The sequence below is a fragment of the Psammomys obesus genome, unplaced genomic scaffold (genome assembly GCF_907164565.1).
Source record: "Psammomys obesus unplaced genomic scaffold, mPsaObe1.curated_primary_1811, whole genome shotgun sequence".
In the NCBI taxonomy this organism is placed as follows: Eukaryota; Metazoa; Chordata; class Mammalia; order Rodentia; family Muridae; genus Psammomys; species Psammomys obesus.
Window position 1 is genome coordinate 2,565,407 of NW_026591086.1, and position 19,139 is coordinate 2,584,545.

Consider the following 19,139-nt stretch of genomic DNA (forward strand, 5'->3'; position numbering starts at 1 on the left):
ATATATATATATATATATATATATATATATATATATATTTGGAGTTAAAAATAACTTGCAGAGACTGAATGCCAGGAACTGCTTAAGGAGCCATCTCTGATCACCCGGTGCAAAAAACACACTTCTGTATTTTTTCTCACCAGAGTGGGCCTTGATCCCTCAAAGCCAATCTAAAAGCCTAACTGCAGCTCAGCAGTCACCAGGAACATGGATTAAACCATAAAGCTGCCATGTAGACAGCATTCTACTCAGCATGTTCAAATCTTCAGTCACGAGATGAAGTTACAGTTGGTGACACTGTTTTGGTATAATGTATTGAGACCTCCAAAGCTAAAGGAGGAGTTTGGACAGGTAAAAAGTACCACTGTTGCTCTGGGTAACTGACAGGCAGGCAGATGCAGCCAGTGCTGTCTGCTTTATTTGCTACTAAAATTGAAAGGGGGAGGGAGTCTGAGGAGACTTCGCATTTTCCCAGCAAAAGCTGCATTCTCAAGAGTCCTTCAGAGAGAGCACTCTGGGAATACACCGGAGTTTACAAATCAATTTAGTAAATTGGCTTGGCTGGAAATCATGCTTTTGTGTGTGGATCTGGCTGAAAGGCATTTTCTTAATCTATTGGGTCCTGGTGGGGCTCCTTCAAGCAGTTCAGGGAAAGGTGACATCAGGAAGAGGGTGTCATTTCCAAACCAAGCCGACTCCAGCTCAAACCCTCGCTCCAGAAACCCAGCAATCCCTGAGTAATTCACATGACCTCTCTGAGCCAACTGCCAAGCTATCCCACCGGCCTCTGGAAGCACGGGCAGGATAAGTACCCTGTATATTTCAGAGTCAAGTACTGTCTTAATCTGACCTTTTCAGTGCAGCTATAAGCAACTGGGGATGACAGGCGCCCTTCCCACGCCAACCGTCCATTCTCTCATCTCCCGTAGGCCAGGTGGACAAGGGACATGAAAGGAGCAGAGCTCTGGAAACCTCACCCTGCAATGACTGCATATACTTAACCAAATTGGGAACTTCATTTAAGCAGCAGAGAGAGCCAAGCTGCACTTCTAAAGACAGAATTTTTAGATGTCAGACATATGCTATTTTCGGCTCTATATAATTTTGCCCTTTAGGTATTGTGAACTTGAAGAATTCCGCAAGTGGTCCATCTCCTTTTGTTTGTTCATTAGTTTGTTGTTTTGTTTTGTTTTGTTTTTTTAAATAGGGTCTCAAATGTATAGCAATCCTTCTGCCTGTAACACTGATCCAAGGGCTGGGATCCTAGGCATTGCTAGCACACTTGGCTATCTTTTTTTCCACCACACATATTTTCCAGTCAGCTGGTTGCAGTGCACTTTCCAGGCTCACTATGACACATGAGCCTGAGTCTTGAGAAGGGAGGAGGCAGAACAAAGGGTCCAGACCTACAAATGTCCCAGGATCCGCTCAACAGAAATCTAAGGCCTGGAGAGAGTAGTGCGTTGCCTTAAGTCAAACTGTGAAGATGTTTGGTGAGGTTTTAGTAAACTGTGAAAACCAATATGGAATGGAAAAGAAAAGGAATTTGGACACAGAGTTATATGCCTTGATGTTTCCAATTCTGAGGTCAACGTTCCCACTATACTTCAGGAGACAGAGGCCTGCTAGGACAGGCCTGTGTCATTTGTCAGTCTTAACAATGTATACATTAGCCATCACTGTGTCAAGCATGCCTGAGAAAATAAGTTGCTACCCATGGCTTGAGTCCATGATGGCTCAGCCCATCACCTGAGTCCTGTGGTAAGGAACAGCATGGAGGCCATGGTACAGCGAAGCAGCTAATCTCACAGTGGCTGGTAAGCAGAGATGGAGGAGGACAGGCTGATATCCCAACAGCTGCTTCAAGGGCACACTCCCAACTATCTAACTTCCCTCCTCTATGCCCCACCACCCATACCCCCTCTCCCCACAGTGCCACCAGCGGAGCTTTTGGAGGACATTCCATATTCAAACTATGACAATACAGAACCCAGTATCTAACATGTCAGGGTTGTCAATTTTGAGAAACTTGAAACAAACATATCACAAGGATGATTTGCATGTCAATAAATAGGATGTTTTGATGCAATGAAACCGCTAGGGTAGAAAGATTAATATGACTAAATCAGATATCCCAGTGAACATTTTAGACTCTAAGATACAGTGTCCATTGTCACATGGTGCCTCTTCTGAAACAGAAGTAGCCACTTAACCTTTCTAAGCACAGTGATTTTTAACCACAGATGAGTACATTTTGAAAGGTGCTAGCCCATTGGAGCAAGGTTGACTGCTAAGAAGCACCGAGTCCCTGCTGCACAATTCCCCAACACTCCCTCCTCTGGTTTAGCTCTGATCCTACATTGGGACTAAGAGAATAAAAGTGCTTGTTTAGTTCTGTTGCTCCCCATGTGGCCACAGGGGTCTTTTCTGAGACTGATAATCCAACCAAGGACCATGTATGAAGATAACCTAGAACCCCTGCACAGATGTAGCCCATAGCAGCTCAGTGTCCAAGTGGATTCCCTAGTAATGGGAACAGGGACTGTCTCTGATATGAAATCAGTGGCTGGATCTTTAATCACCTCCTCCTGAAGCGGGGAGCAGCCTAACCAGGCCACAGAGGAAGACAATGCAGCCAGTCCTGATGAGACCTGATAGGCTAGGGTCAGAGGGAAGGGGAGGAGGACCTCTCCTCTCAGTGGACTTGTAGAGGGGTATGGGAGGAGATGAAGGAGAGAGGGTGGGATTGGGAGGGGATGAGGGAGGAGACTACAGCTGGGATACAAAGTGAATAAACTGTAATTAATTTTAAAAATTAATTAATTTAAAAAAAGAAAGTGCTTATTTAGGGGCTGTGTTGACTTGAGGCTAACTTTCAAGTCAAGCATACTTCAGTGCTTGAAAGCAGGCTTGTGTCCTTTCAGGGACTACTAGGAAGAACACATCCTTCTGGACGGCTGTTGGAGGAGGTGTCAAGTCAGGTGACATAAATGTTTCTAGAATGGCAGCAATCCATAGCTTATCTAAAAGGTGAAGGGAGAGACAGCTCGACTTCCAGTTGAAGTTCTGAAAGTCAGAGTTGGCCATACCTGAGAGGACCTCAGGGTATTGCTGAAGCGAAAAGGGCACAGGTGGAAGCAAAGAAGGGCAGAAGGGAGCTGATGAGAAGGGAAGGGGGAGAGAAGGGGAAGGGGCCAGGCAAAGAGCTGCCAGAAGCAGGGACATTTGGAAGGCAGTGTGGGAGACAGAAACTATGGAGGTAGAAAATGTGGACAAAGAAGACTTCTTCACCAAATGGTTTGGAATTAACCAAAAAATTTAGCTCAACTTCACAAACTAACTTTTAGGTATGTAACCAAGGACTGGACTCAGCTCTGCTTGAAATACTTTTGAATAATGTTTTCTACCAATGAGTGTGATTAATTCATGGAGAAGAACAATACCATCCAGTTAAGACTGGGGGTGGGAGAGTAATAATAACTCCAAGCAACTTTACAAAGTTATGTATCTATGGAAAGAAAAAGAAAGAAAGAAAGAGAGAAAGAGAGAAAGAGAGAAAGAGAGAAAGAAAGAAAGAAAGAAAGAAAGAAAGAAAGAAAGAAAGAAAGAAAGAAAGAAAGAAAGAAAGAAAGAAAGAAAAGCTCAAAGAATTAGGTTAATTCACAGTGTGGACGAAAGAAATAGCAAACTTACAGTGTGATATCTGGGCTGTCAAAGTTAGACAAGAAAACATACTGGATTCTACAAAGTAAGTATTCCTGGGCCCAGAAATTACTAAGAACTCAAGAGTTTTCTTGGCTGTAACGACTTGTAAATATCTAGAAGAGCCCAGATTTTGAAGCCCTGAGGACACTTACTACAGCTAAGAAAGTTGGCAGGAAGCTTCGCACAGTATTTGGGTTTTCTTTCTGAGTTGATATCTTACCAAATACAGCCATCTGTGTTCCCTCTGGGAAAGGTTCAACCGTTCTGTTGCCACTGACATGGTGTTTGGCTGAAAAAAGAAAGAAAGAAATGTGAGTTTAAGTGTAGAGTTTGACATGCATACTAACACGTGTCATTAAATGTGTCGGTGAGCCCGGCTCTAGTCAGGAGTTAGGAACACACCAAAGCTTACCCTCCTAAGGGAATTTCACTTACCTGGGTTTTTAGAACTCTGTGTGTGTGTGTGTGTGTGTGTGTGTGTGTGTGTGTGTGTGTGTGTCTGTGTGTGTGTCTGTGTGTGTGTCTGTGTGTGTGTGTGTTCATGCACATGTGTGCATGCCCACATGTGGGGTCGAGGAAGCTGGCATGCACTAATGTGCATGTACACCCAAAGGCCAGAGGCTACCCTTGGCTATCATTCCTCAGGTGTGACCCATTTCTGTTTGTTTGGGTTTCTGTTGTTATTAGTTTGTTTTCGGCAGTATCTCTCATTGGCTGAGAGCTCACCCATTTGGCAAGATTGGTCAAGGTCAAGAAGCCCAAGAGATCGCACCTGTCTCTGCCTTCCCAGAGCAGGGATTAAAAGCATGTGCCATCACAACCGCTTTTTACACGGGTTCTAGGAATGAAACTCGGGCCCCCATGATGTCAGAGCAACCACTCTACTGACTCAGCCATCTCCCTGGCCCTTTACTTGAGTTTCAGTCTCAGTGATAGGGCATGTTGTTTTATAAATGAACATGTCAGGGTCTAAGTTCTTGTAGGCCTGGACAATTGAAAAAATAATAAATCCCTGGTCAGAGGATCCCTACTGAAGCTGACCACACCCAGAGAACAAGGGAATCCCTGAAATCCAGGTTGAGTAGGGGTGCTTCCCCCTGACGATGCCCAGCAATCACTGTCTTAATTAAGTTGGCATTTAAGCAAGAACTGTAGCAGCAGGCCATGGCATCCCACTGTGGTTCAAGCACAATTCAAGCCTTGGAGGCCTCATGGATATCCGGTGCTTCTCAACAGCCCTTCAGACCCGAAGTCTTACTACCAGTGCAAAGCAAGGGCTAGCAGAGATGTAATGAACTTCCAAGTTAGGACTCCTGGCATACGCTTCTCAAGACCCCTAGACAGAGAACTCTGGCAAATGTTCCACCTGAGCATGTGCAATAATGTCCTTGAAAATGTTCAAGTACAAGTATTTACACAGACTATATATAAGAGGAACAGCTAAATCATGACACTTGGCATCGCTGTGACTTAAGGGTCACACTAGATCTACTGAGCCCTGGCAAAGGGCAATAAGAAAACAACCTGAGTGAGTGCCAGAGGATCTGAGCCACAGAATCATCTGGTCCAGGTGTGATAAGGTAGGACACTAGATTGAGATGGGCACCATGTCATAGGAGGCCTTAAGTTCCTACCTAAACCATAGGCTTCTCGGCACCCTCTGCAGCATTGCCCAGGTGATGGAGACCCTGTGGGTTTTTGAGGCCCCTTTTAGTTCATAGGATTCCATCCATTCAACTCAGGGGTTTCCATTGCTCTGCAAGTAACAGAGGGGAAGGGCCAGCCCAGGGTAGAGACAGACAGGTGGCAGGCTCAGAAGCTTCCTGTGGCCCTTAGCCCCTACTGGACATAATCAGCAGAGACATGCTGGAAGGTCTAACGTGACCCTGTCATGCTCATTCATATGGGTAAGCTCCCTGGTCACTGCATCCCTTTAAATACATGAAGACCAAGGCTTTGCCCTAAGGGTAGCCCCGGCCTATCTCTTAGCCCTGACTGGTGAGTTTGGAATGTAACTTTTACCCATGCCACGAATCAGAAACTCCTTCCTTTAACCCACTAACCCTACCTATAAGGATTTAACTCGAGGAAAATTGTAGGTGGTAAAAAGAGAGACAGACAGACAGACAGACAGAGAGAGACAGAGAGAATATAGATAGCAGAATGTAAAGTTCCACTTGTCATAACGAAATCTCACTCTGCTAAGAGATTACATTTACAACTTTATCAAATGCAGCTGTTCCCTCTGGACTGGACATGACCATCGCCATCTTGAGTCAGAGCAGCTGTGATCACAGCAAATATTATCAAGAAGTCGGGCTTATCATCCTTCCTTCATGGAGGGCTTGGGGAAGCCTAGGAGCCTTCAGGAGATCAAGAGGTCCTCCTTCCCTCCCTAGATTACATAAGAGGGAAACAATGGAGGGATTCCGTAAAAGTTTCCCAAAGGGCTCCCAGTGGGGCAGCTTTTCATGAGTCCTCCATGCTGGTGGTGGGACTCCCAGTGGTGTCATCAATCTGTGGTCCTGTGAGCAGATCTAGTAGACTCACTGGGTCACCAAGATAGACTTGGATGGAGTCTTTTCTTGGCTTGTTGATGCCCTGATGCCCTCTCTACCTGGCCTCAACAGATGGGACAGCAATGCATTTGAGCACCACTTACAGCGATAAAGAAATTTTTTAAAAATCTGCAGTCCTGGCAAGAGGAAACAATTTTATTCCACCATTCATGTGGAGTTCAAGGACAATGGACTGAAATGTGAATGTTGATAGTGAAAACACAGTGAATGTGTGAGATAGTTCTGTTTATTTGATACTACCTTTGTCACTGTTAGATTCTTGTTTTCTAGTATGAAAGTACTTCAAACTTTAAAAGCCCACAAAACCATAGACTTCTCTGTACACTTTTTTTCCTTAGCAATTGGTTTCCTGGGCAGGCCAAGACTTATCTACAGCCCAAGTAAAGCTCACACTTACAAGAGAAGGTGTGTCTCCTGTAGCATCATGGTGGCATTGGACATGGTTCCAGACACGACTCGACTGCCTGAATCACTGCCTTAGGAACAGGCCACCCATCCTGCCACCTCTTGGGCTTGCTCCTTCTTGCTCCTATACTACCCATACATACTATGTCCCCAAGTCTAGCTAACTTCACCTCCTGTGCCCTCAGAATCACCCATTCCCTCCCTTTACCATGCAAACCAGTGTTATCTCAGTGCCCTTGACCTCCCTGCCAGACCTCCAGTGACTGTCCTTCTCTGACCCTTGCCCTTTCCCTCTTCCCAATGTAACCACAGCTACCTTTCAAAATGAAAAAGAAATCTAAATTATATGACATAAACTCCCAAGTACCCACCTGTATCCATCAAAATTGTTGTTGCTGATACAAAGCTGTCTGAGCAGTCCATTTCAGGCAAGAATGGTTCACTCGGCTCAGCCTCAGACTCTCATTCTGTCATGGTGGGAAGGCAAGATGGAAGAGAGCATCCCCAGCATGGCAGCCAGGAAGCAGAGAGCACACCTGTGTGTATGGGCTCTTTCCCTTTTCCTCTTCCTTCCACCAGGTACATGGGCCCACAAGCTACATGGTGATGCCATCCACAGTCATGGAAGGTTCCCCTTTCCTTCATTAATGGAAAGGATACACCCAGAGGCATGCTTTATGAACCTTCCAGGCAAGTCTCGATGCCATCAAGTCGGTAGTCAAGATTAACTACACTTCCCCCATCTCCACTGGCTCCTCATTACTCTGAGGCTAGAGTCAATGCTTTTGCTGGCCTTCAAGAGTCTGTAAGGGCTGGCTACAAAGTCTCTCCTCCCTCTTCTTACAGAGACCTCTGCCTTGCTCACTAGGGCTGCACTAAACATTCATGTTATTAAATGGACAAAAACCAAATCTCCCAGTGAATGGTAAATTCAGGAGGGCAGGGGCCACATCTTACATGTCACCTCTCCATGATCCCAGCAAGTAGTGACAAAGAGGTGTTCAGTAAGCATTTGTTAAGCTAATAAATGAAACAAATAGCATTTATAAGTCTTTACAAGCCAATATGAAAGATTATGGTGTCTTACTTGATACAATAAACAGACACACACTGCTATATTACTTAATGGGAGACAGCCTAAGAAATGGATTATTAAACACTATTCTGTATGTTTACACAAACAAAGCTTGCCAATACTTCGTAATGAAATCTTAGGAGGCTACCATCAGCTATGGTCTGTTGTGACATATAGAAGAGTTATATCTGCCTGCGTGCATGTATGTGGGAGTATAAATATGTACATGTGTGTGTGTGTGTGCATATGGAGACCAGGGGACAACCTTAGTTGTCAGTCCTCAAGTTCCACCTGCCCTGTTTTTGAGACATCGACTTTCACTGGCCTGGAAGTCACCAATTAGGTTAGGCTGGCTGGCCAGTGCCCCAGGGATCCCCCTGTACCTTATTCTCCAGCCCCAGAAAAGCAAGCACACACTACCATGGCTCGCTTTTCTATGTGTGCTCAGGTTCTCATGAATGCAAGGGAAGTATGTCAACCCTTGCACAGTCCTTTAATGTACTTTCCTTTTAATACAAAGAACATGTTTCCCTCATAATAAAGCTGAACACTTAAAATAGTCACTCAGAAACAGTGCCCAGCTGCTGGCCTGGAGAGCAGGGAGCCAAGGTCTCATCTTCATATGTTGGGGTCGCCTTCCCAGCTTTTTACCTCATTACCTCTGGAAAGACCACAATGCTGAAGGAAGTAGGCATGAAAATGTTCCATACCGGACAGGAAGGAGGAAGTCTATGTTGACCTCTCTGCTGAGATGCCCAATCTCATCTTTTATTCCAGAGCCTGAGGTCCAAAGATAATGGTTTCCATAAACTGATTTTGCATTTTCTTTTGGAATACAGATCATTGAGTCTTATGTCAGCCCTTTAGCAGTATAAGCAACATTAGCAAGCAAAAGACAGGACAGGCTAGGGACGACAGGCTGGGCTCTGGAAGGAGGCTGCCTGACCTTGGGCCTCTCCCTCATCCTGGCTATATGACCTTGCCATATCACTTAACCTCTGTGAGACTTCTCATTTGGAAAATTCTCTACATTATGTGTTTCCTCATTTGAATTATGTCATGGGTGGCTTTGAGAATTATGTTAGGTATGTAAAGCCTGGCACAACTGTCAGGCTAGCATTGGAATCTGCATGGGAGCTTTCACCAAAAAAAAAAAAAAAAAGACCTGAGTCAGGAACTGCTGTATTTTTTTCCTCCCCCTCCTTCTCCTCTTCCTCTTTCTCCTCCACATCTGTGTTCATGGCAGACATTACTAATCACTCTTAGCATTCTCTCATCCCCAAATGTGACCTCAAAATCCTTTCTCATTAAAACAATCCAGAGAGTCAGTTATCATTCAGAGACAGAACACGGATTAAAGTCATTTGTCATTCCTGGCTGAGTGAATGAAACTAAAAGATGGGACCAAAAAAAAAAAAAAATGTTGTTTTCCTCCTCGCTTCTACTAATAAGTTGCTGTAAAATCCCCTCAATAATTGACCAAATTCCATGTAGTGGTACCCTTTCATCTGTGGCGGATAGAACCAGAGTGGATGCTTTCAACTTCAAACGGTGCCAACCATATATATATGTACTATGTGTTTCTCTATATGACTGGCAGCCTTGCTACATAGTATCAGAATTAATCTGCCCTTCTGTGTCTTTTTGCCTATGGGGTTTTGAGAAGGGAGGCTATTTTTTTTTTTTTTTTGGTTTTGTTTTGCTTTGCTTTTTGACTTTTCGTTTTTTCCTGGTGCCTCCTTGGAATCATTATTCATGAATTCTGGGGCCATGATTAAGTAAAATTAGTGTTAATTTAACCCAAGTACATCAGTTCTGCAAACATCAATTTGAAAGCCAAAATGGCTGCCAAGTGGCTAATGTATGAGAAGACAATGGGATGATCTATATCCTAGACAGAGTGGAATGGTGCAGTATTCCGTGCAAGGGAAGTATGTCAACAACTAAGACATTTGCACAGTCCTATAACATACTTTCTTTTTAATACAAAGAACATGTTTCCCTCATAGTAAAGCTGAACATTTAAAATAGTCACTCAGAAACAGTGCCCAGCTGCTGGCCTGGAGTGCAGGGAGCCAAGGTCTCATCCTCATATGTTGGGGTCGCCTTCCCAGCTTTTTACCTCATTACCTCTGGAAAGACCGCAATGCTGAATGAAGTAGGCATGAAAATAGTTCACGTCCCTCAGGACAGTACACAGCTTAAAACTCTTTTTTATTTCTGGAATTTTTGTTTTATTGTTTTGGATCATAGTTGATCCCAGGTCACTAAAAAACAGGAAAATTTTCAGATAAGAAGCAATACTGCTTTAGGGTAAGGAGAGAGTAGCGAGAAGGGTATGTGAGGAATGTGAGTTCTTTAAAACTAGACATGACAGCACGTGGGAAGTAGAGGCAAGAGGATCAGGAGTTCAGTGTCAAACTCAGATATAGAGAGTATCTGGGGCCAGCCTGGGCTATAAGAGACCCTGTCTCAACAAACAAAATTCAGCAATGAAAGATTTGTCCACGGGAGCCAAAAGAACATTTCCCATTGAAACTCTGCTATGGCACCATCTCTAAGGTACCTGGAGACCAAAGAGTCAGGCATCCTTAAAACACACACTACATTGGTTAACGATTTGGGGGTGGGGGGGCATGGGTGTTTGTAAATGGCAGCATTCACAAGTTTATGCTTCAAAATCAGTGCTGTGATTCACAACAGAAACCAGCTAGCTCACCAAACACAAACCCTGTGCTTTAGCTGGGTCCTCACTATTGATTACTGCAGGGAAAGACAGGAGGGGTGACAGGCAGAGACATCTGTGGCCCAGTCACAGCAGGGTAGAGGCCTCCAATCTGGCTGGCTGAGCACATGTCCCTGCCCCTGCTCCCTGCTCAGTGGGGGCCCTTCTAGAGCCATGTGTGCAGCCCATGGTGATGATGTGTCCTCTGTCAAGGGTATCTGAGGATGGGGGTGGATTTTCATCTATTCTGAAAGCCTCATGGTTGAGGAACACAAAGGTTAATGTAAGCAAGGGTCAGAGTCAACTCTGTCAGGCATTTTGAAAGGGGCTCTGGGGATATGTTCCAGGCTTCAGAAGAAGGCACTAGTGCCACTGGATTTTCTTCTGTGAAAGTCTTAGATGCCCCAAATGTTACGGCAGCCTGCTTTCTTGAACAAAGGCCAGCAAACACTGCCTGACAGCATGACTGCAGTAATTCAGATCCATACATAACCACCCAGCCCTAAGCTGCCTGACTTGTATTCAAATTATGGTGGCTAAAACCTGTATCTTATGAATGAAGAGGATGGCAGGGGGCAGAAAGGCTGGAGAGCAGAGCCCCCCCTTAGGCTTCTCCTGGGCCCAAGCTCCTCCTGACCAACCAGTCAGTGAGATATCACCTAGTTAGAGTCTAAGAACAATGGCTGCTGTCCCGGAAGTCCTACTCAGCCACTGGAACTCAGAGTCACCACAAGGTGGAAAGGGTTTTGGACCTGACGATGTCTGCAACAAGAACTTGTGACAAAGTACTAACCTCATGTCAAGCCACAGACACTGAGGAAAAGGGGTCTGAGAGCTGAAAGCAGGACAAGAGTTTAGCATCTATGACTCCATTTTGTATCATCTCTTTTGCCAGCTATTTGCCTTTAGGTCAGATTTCTGCTCAATTCTACAATAGGCACTTGGATCATCTAGTGGCTGCCTCAGAAGTGGTGACAAATGTCTGATTTGCCTCAACTTCACCAAACCTCACTCACCCTTCTTAAGGAGAGAGATACAAGGTCCTAGGAACATTGGTTCTTGCAGGCAAGTCACCCCACAACAGGACTCTCACCACTCAGTGGTAACAATCACCACATGATGAGTGACCTAAGCTATCCTCATACACAGGAGTCTAATGTAGAGAAATGAATTACTAGGTTGAGCAATACCCATCCCCAGAACCAGGGGTTCCTCACAGAACCAGACAGGAAAAATGAGCACAGCATTGTTCACCAAGAATCCGACTTAAAGGCAAATAGCCGGCAAATGGTTCAAGATTACCGGACTATATGCGATTGGCCCCATTTCGCCACTTCCTCAAGCACTTGTCAGTATTCCCAACCTAGCGAGAAATTCCTTTCTTACTTTATGTTTCCAGACTTTCAGAGTGGTCAGCGGTAGGAACTGGTTTTTCTGGGCTCCGCCCTCACCCTCACAAAATACCCTGATGAAAGCAATTGGTGTGTGGGGGGGTTCATTTGGCTTATAATCCCAGATTATATTACTTCACTGCAGGGCAGTCTTGGTAGCAAGTTCTTGAGACAGTTAATCTCATCACATCTACAGTTGTGAGAGCTAAAGTTATGTTTTAAATTGCTGTGCTTAAGAGATCTATAAAGCAAAAATGCTTCTAACCTTTAAGTACCACTTGCCCAAGGACAGATAACTTCCTGGAATGGTGGGGGCTGTTGTTCATATAACAAGCCATGTGTTTTCACTTCTGCAAGCAAGGTTGGTTGTCTGAACTGCTTGATGTGCTTGATCACGTGTAGGCAGAAGGTACGTAGACAGGAAGTACAGCCGATGTGTGCTTGTCCCCAACTGGGTGAAGGCAGGAAGTATGTAGCCTTGTGTGTTTTGCCATTCTCTGGGAATTCCAGGTATGGACCTGGCCAGTGTTTATAGTTCTGGCCAATATTTAATAAAGCTTGCTTCAAATTTGGCTCAGAAAAAAATTGTGATAGTGGGTGTATTCTCGCCTGATGGGATTGACACAGTCAAGAGCAGAGGATAATGTCTGTTGCTTAGTACTCTGGCCGCCCATGAAATGGTGCCGCTCACAACAGGCTAGGTCCTCCCCCCTGCCATCAGCCATCAAGACAAACCCCCACAGACATGGCCACAGGACGATCTTAGCTAGGCAACTCCTTCCTCAACTGAGAATCCCTTCTCAAGTGAGTCTAGCGTGTGTCAATTGACAGCTTCTAAAGCAAGGACCCTGCGCGGTGAACATTCTCATTGGGCCTGGGATGGAAAGGGAAGTCTCCCAATCGCTCCCTTTAGCTCTTTACTGCTCCTCCTCTGGATCACACATTCAAGGCATCTGGTGGAAGTAGGTAGGGTTCCCATGCAGCCACCAAGATGTAATTTTGGACCAGCCTCTTTCACCGTCAGTGCAGGGGTCCCTCCAGAACACTGACCAGCTCCTGCCTTGAGTCCCTTCCACATCGCCAAGGACAGTTTGCATCTCCCTCAGATGTGGGGCGGGGACCCTACAGGAGGAGAAAGAACAGTCTCTAACCAAGCATAGCCATGGGCACTGGAGTCCTATCTGCTTTTGTCCATTCTGTTCTTACAGTTTGGGGATATAGTGTTTTGGTAAAGGCTAACAGCAGCAGCACAAGTTAGTTACGACACTCTAAGACAGAAGGTTATATAGTCATTTCTAAAGTATTATCATAGGTGGGTTTTCTGGGACATCACAAAGTGAATGGGGCTAGGAGAGCAGGTCACAAGACCCTTACTCAGTAAGGAAAAGACAAAGGCACAGAAAAATGACAACAGGACAGTGGCTGTTGCCATGTGCTACATTATGAGGAATTCGGGGTGGGGTGGGGCGTATGCTTCCTTCTTCAGACTTCCATAGAACCAGTTTTTTCCCCTGAATAGCATTTATTTGATAATCACTCAACTAAAACTAAAACAACAACAACAACAAAAAAAAAATCATTAAAAATCGGTATTTTAAAATTAAACATGTTTTCTTCTGGGTTCAGTCTCATATGCAGCTCCAGAGAATGCAGCCGGCCTCTCTGTATAAACATCAGCAGCAAGCCAGTGTGCTTCCTGCCCTTCCTGTCAGCACTCCAGGCCCTTCTTCTCTCAGATTCAGGCACCATGAACTCAGTCTTGCCCCGAGGGTTGAGGGTTCAGCTGCTCAGGGACTTGCAATGGAAGCAGCTGTGGTGGCCAGGCTATTTGTTTCTGCCTGATGGGGGCTGAGACATTGCTCCAGACCAGGGCAGGGCTGATGAGTTCATTAGTTCATAAACTGAAGAGACAGGCCCGTGCAGAAAGGATGAAGAAGGTTGACAGGGCATGGTGGGGGTTGGGGAGCACGAGGCAGCCCTGGCATGGCACAGCAGAGGAATCCGTCCTCTAGCCAAGCACACTGGGAAGCTTCTGGGTTGCTGGTTCCCTGCCAGGCACCGTGCTTCATGTCAGTGTCTTCCCTGTCATCACCCTTCATCAGCTAGCACAGCCATCCCCTTCTTAGGACTGCTGGTCATATCCACACACCCCAGCCTTCTAAGTCAGGGCAGTGTTGCTCTCAAAGCTCCCTGCTCTGCCGCAGTCCCCAGGGCCCCCGGGTCCCCATGCTCACCGCATCACCACAGGAAATGCATTCCATCATCATCCCTCTCATCTGGAGTGTTTCACTCCGGCGACACTTTTATTAATCAGCGTGTTGAAGAACTGCAGCTAACTTCTACGCTTGGGAATGCATATAATATTATAGGGTGGAAATTTCCTGACTTCATGAACCCCCCCACCACCACCATTAACACAAGTTAACGTAATTCCTAATGACTATCCAGATCAGATCATCTTGCAGTTGGGGAGATGGCTCAGTGAGTAAAGTCCCTGCCACCCAAGCATGAGGACCTGAATTCAGATGCCCAACATTTCTATAAAGAAAGCCAAGCATGACTGCACCCGTCCGTAACACCAGCACTGGCGAGGGAAGACAGGCGGATCCTTGGGACACAATGGCCAGTCAGTCTAGTCAGTCAGTGAATGTCGGCTTCTGTGACAGACCCTGTCTCAAATGGTAATGTGGAGAGCACTAGAGGAACATACCTATGTCAACCGCTAGCCTCTATGTACACATGCTATAGCACGCACACATCCACACATATATACATTTGAAAAACAGATAATCTTGAGAGTATAAATTGCATTTAAAATAAGGCCCCTTTATGGATTAAGAGCTGTGTTTCAGCCTGATGGCTTCAGTGATGTCCTTGTGAGTGGAAGTGTTGAAAATGCTGGCTTACCGGAGCTAAGTCCAGTCCCTTACACACTAACATGTCTGTGCCCTAGGGCTTCTAAAGCACAGTGTAGATTTCAATATGCAAGGCAAACATATCTTTGAGAAAAGACAGAGGAATCATACCTCTAACATTGTTTTTTAAATGTTTGTTCTCTAAGAATGGTGAGGGCTGAGCTTTGCTGGTTCACATTGTTTTATGGCCCTGGTTTATGGCTGATGCAAAGTTATTCACTTTCTCCCTCATATTTGTTAGGGAGATCAGTTTGGGCATATTAAAATAACAGCCTCACAGCGCGCGCAGTCAAGTCCTCGGAATGTAATTAAGGTACATAGACCTCAGAGGCATCTTCTCATCCAATCACCAGGCATATTATTTCCTTGGAGCCTAACCCAGAGCTTCCTGTACACACTGAAATCAGCTTCCACTAACAATTGCGCGCTACGCTGTGCAGAGGTGGCAATTCACAGTTCACTGACATCCCAGAGCATTCTGCTGATCTTTTCTTTCTTCTCTGCGAGCAAGTCAGCAGCTCAAGCAGGTAGCTCCGCTTTCGCTTGATGACACACAGGCTGCTTGAAGGTGGCGCATGTTGCTGTCAGCTGTCAGTCAGCTGCTGAGCAGGAATGGTCTGGTGGCTCCCTACCCCCCTACCCATCTCCACCCCACCCCCACCCTCTCTGACAGTGATAAATGGTCAGCCTGGTACTGAGCGGAGCCCGTGGGGCCCAGCCTTCCCCATGCAATCTGTTCCGGCGGACAGCCTTCTTCCCCACAGCATCTCTGGCAGTATTGGGCCGAATTACACTTAGGTCTGGACCAGAGAGTAGGTTCTGAGGTTCTGTGGCTGCTATTCTCCCACAGGAAAGGAATTTTGACATTATTTTGTGCTTGGAAGCACAGACTATAGTGATACCAACCTCACAGCAAACTCATCTCTGCTCATTCTTCCTTCCACACGGGGAACGAAGCAGATACAGCTAAAAAATACGTGGTTTTAAGAAAGACAAACTGTGGTAGGTGTGAACACAATGGCTGGCTTTGTACAATGCTGGCCTCTGCTAAATGGAGAGGCTCTCAGTTTCTGAAGTCATTGTCTGTTTCAGGCGATCAGAAACGAAGAAAAGATTCTAAGAACAAAGCACTGATAAAGAGGCGGGACAAGGCTCAGCAAAGACTGGGTCTGCAAGATGAGATTCTGTTCCTTTGCTTATGGATAAATATTTGTGCAGGGTTAATACATAAAAAGAACATCAGCAACATTCTGCTGTAAAAAAAAATCCTGTGGAATAAGAATGCCCCCACAGATGGATCACTGAGGTGTGTTTAAAACACAACACAACACACATACACACACACATCACAAACCCTATTACTTGTGAGCTCTGTTCCGGGTGATATATTTCATTTTTGGAAATACAAATACCAAACATTTCAACCGTTCACAGTCTCTACTATCACAATAAGCACCTGACAAGCATTCAGTAGCCCAAGAGCCTCGTCCCTGCACTGAAGGCTATTGAATTGCTCTGGGCTCAGACTATACCCAGCTTTCTGACAAAGTCCACAGAAGGTCCTACCTGAATCACAAAAGCAGCTAAAAATGTGTGATTTTAAGAAAGACAAATTGTGTCTTTCTTAAAATGCCAAGGGGTTAAGAGCACCCTAAGAGACCTCAAGGAAAGAGGGTGCTGTGTTTCCTTTTGAAAACTGCTGCCTGGTCTCCAAAGCAGGTTTAAAAGGAGGAAAATATTTTTAAAACATCAGTCACTCCAAAGTCTAGGCACGACTCAGGGATGATTAAAAGTAAAACTAGAAATGCCTCTAGTTTCTCTCTCTTTTATTTTAGAGGAGGGAAAAGGGAGACTATTTCTCTGCCCCACCTACATCTCCTCTTTTCCATCTTTTCCATTTTTGTCACACTTGCTATTTTTCTCCACATCATGGGGATACACTTCTTAGATGTTCATGGTGCCTAGATTTTAAAATCGGTTTGAACATCCCATACTTCTATTAAAAATAGGTTTTTATGATGACGCCTTCAACTGAATAATATGGCAGTGAATTTTTTTAAAAATCCAGGCCGTCAAGATGGCTCATCAGGTAAAAGTGCTTGCTGGGCAAGCCTGATACCCTGAATTCAATCCCCGGAGCCCATGTGTAAGGAGAGAACCAAATCCATAAAACTGTCTTCTGATTTCTGTATATGTGCTGTGGCAATCCCCCCCACCCCCGCCACAACTCCATCCCTCCAGCAACCTCCACCACACACACACATACACACAAGGGGCGGGGAGATACAGAGACAAAGGGCGAGAAAGAAAGAGATCTTTAGAATCCACTCTTCCTGGAGACAGAGCACCTTTGAAATGGCTTCTCTGAAGACACCATCTAAGGACCTGGCCTTCTGAGATAACAGGGTGCATTCATGGCTAATTAGGAGAAGTTGGATAACTCAGTACATATACATATTGAGAAACAAAATGAACAAAAATCTTCAACCATGGTTTTAGAAATGACACAGAAAGACCTTTGTGATTATTTTTACTTGCCTTTCTATGCTAATCAGAACATCTAAGCTTTCTACATATGAATCTGGGCATCTAAATTCACAAAGGGACAGCGCTGAGGGCAAAATGCTGTGTGTCTATTATCTTGCTTGTGTGTATGTTCAAGCAAACACTTGCAGATTCCAGCGATAGGTTACTTCTGGGGAAATGTCCTAATGACTGCCTGGGCCTCTGCTGAATGAAATGGGAGCAATTTTTTAAAATATAGGACTCAGGAAAGCCCTCACTGGGGCCAAGCTGATGTCTGTCTCTGCAGGGGGCCATCAGCTTCTATACAGATATGCCTGAAGGGGGTCCAAAGTGGATCAAGGGCTTTGGAAAAGCTGAGTTAGACCCTATATCCCCAGAGATAGAGCAGATAACCGTGATCCGTCAAACCTCAGCTACAAAAGAAATTGGTACAGACCCAGCAGAAAATCTGATTTTGAGTAGAGTTGTATCTTGATAGGTCTGCTAGGTTCTTAGTGCTAAGAGTAAATTACAGTAATCAGCGTTTTCTGTCACAGTCCTATCCCCAAAACTGATATCTCAGAAGGTAAACTATTGTGGGGAAGCAGTCAAGGGAACACAGGCAAGTCCCCAACTTAAAAAATGAGTCTCACTGAAAGCAAGTTTATGAGGCGGATGCCTGAGACACAGAGCCCATTCCCCATAAAAGTGCTGGCATGTATGATGGGGAGCCACCCCACATGGGCCTATGAGTCTTCAATATAACTATGCGGCCCAGGTTCTGGCCACTACTTATGAAATATTTTTTACATCGAGAGAATACCTTCTCCTGCATAGCATCAAGAAATCACCCTCCTTACTGATAACTTGTTACCTTCCCAAACTGCCCAGATACTAACATGACTATAGAAACAAATATCAGCCCCATTGAGACCACGGTCCCTCCTAGCTTAGGGCAAAAATCACTTGCTTTAGAATAACCATCATTTGAATGTGACACACATTTCCAATTCCGAGGCCCAATTCCATATTAGGATATGAAGCTAAGGGTCGCCCAGAAAGCAAAAACCCAGGTGTCAGCCAGGCTGTGACGTTGGTAACACCCAGAGAGCTTAAGGACAGATGCTTCCCCAGTTCTCACTGCATATCCAAGGATTCTCTGCTCTCCTCTGTCTTGAGGTGGGGCTTAGTTGCCTTTCTCCTGAGTGTGGGCTAGGCTTAGTGGTGTATCTCTATTGGATGGAACACAGAGGAAATAATGGGAGGTCAGCTCTGAACACAAGTAGTAACTGACCTCTGTCCTAAGTGATCTCTTACTCTCTCCTGGGTGGCTTACAGTAGGAGGCATCCATTGCCATGTGATGAGGCAGCTCTATCAGGAGGCCATTGTGACAAGACACTAAGGCCTGTGAAAGGTCACACAAGTGAAACCCACAAGATACAGAAGTGTATGACACACACCAGGCCCGTGAGGGACTCTGGCCTGGAAGACCCAGCTAGGCCACACACAGATTTCTGGCCTCCAAATACCATGAGATAATAGGAAGTTGTTTTAAGCTGTGAGTTGAAATTACTTATTATCCAGAAGTATGAAAATAAAATCGTAATATGCTATAATAAAGGAAACCATGCAAAAAAAAATTTTGCAAAGAAAAACTAATTGCATAAGCCAAGAAAGCAAACCACTTTTTATAAAGCTAATTTCCATAGGAAAGAAATACATTTCCTTTCTAACTGGTTCACAAATCAACTCCTGGAATGCAAGCCATTTCTAAGTTGGAAACTGACTATGTGATTTATTTTCTCCACAGATGTGCCTCGTCCCTGCTCCCATGTGTT

At 45.1% G+C, this 19,139-nt stretch overlaps 1 protein-coding gene across 5 annotated transcripts in view; it reads right to left on the reverse strand.

Annotated features, from left to right (window-relative positions):
• Msra (methionine sulfoxide reductase A) overlaps positions 1-19,139 on the reverse strand; it is a 302,775-nt gene that overhangs the window by 180,337 nt on the left and 103,299 nt on the right. For 4 of the 5 annotated variants that reach the window (XM_055609789.1, XM_055609787.1, XM_055609791.1 and 1 more), the window contains exon 2: positions 3,926-3,994. The exons of the other annotated variant lie outside the window; for it this stretch is intronic. In XM_055609789.1, coding sequence (XP_055465764.1) covers positions 3,926-3,994 — 69 coding nt within the window. The remainder of the gene's footprint in view (positions 1-3,925; positions 3,995-19,139) is intronic. 5 annotated transcript variants of the gene reach the window in all.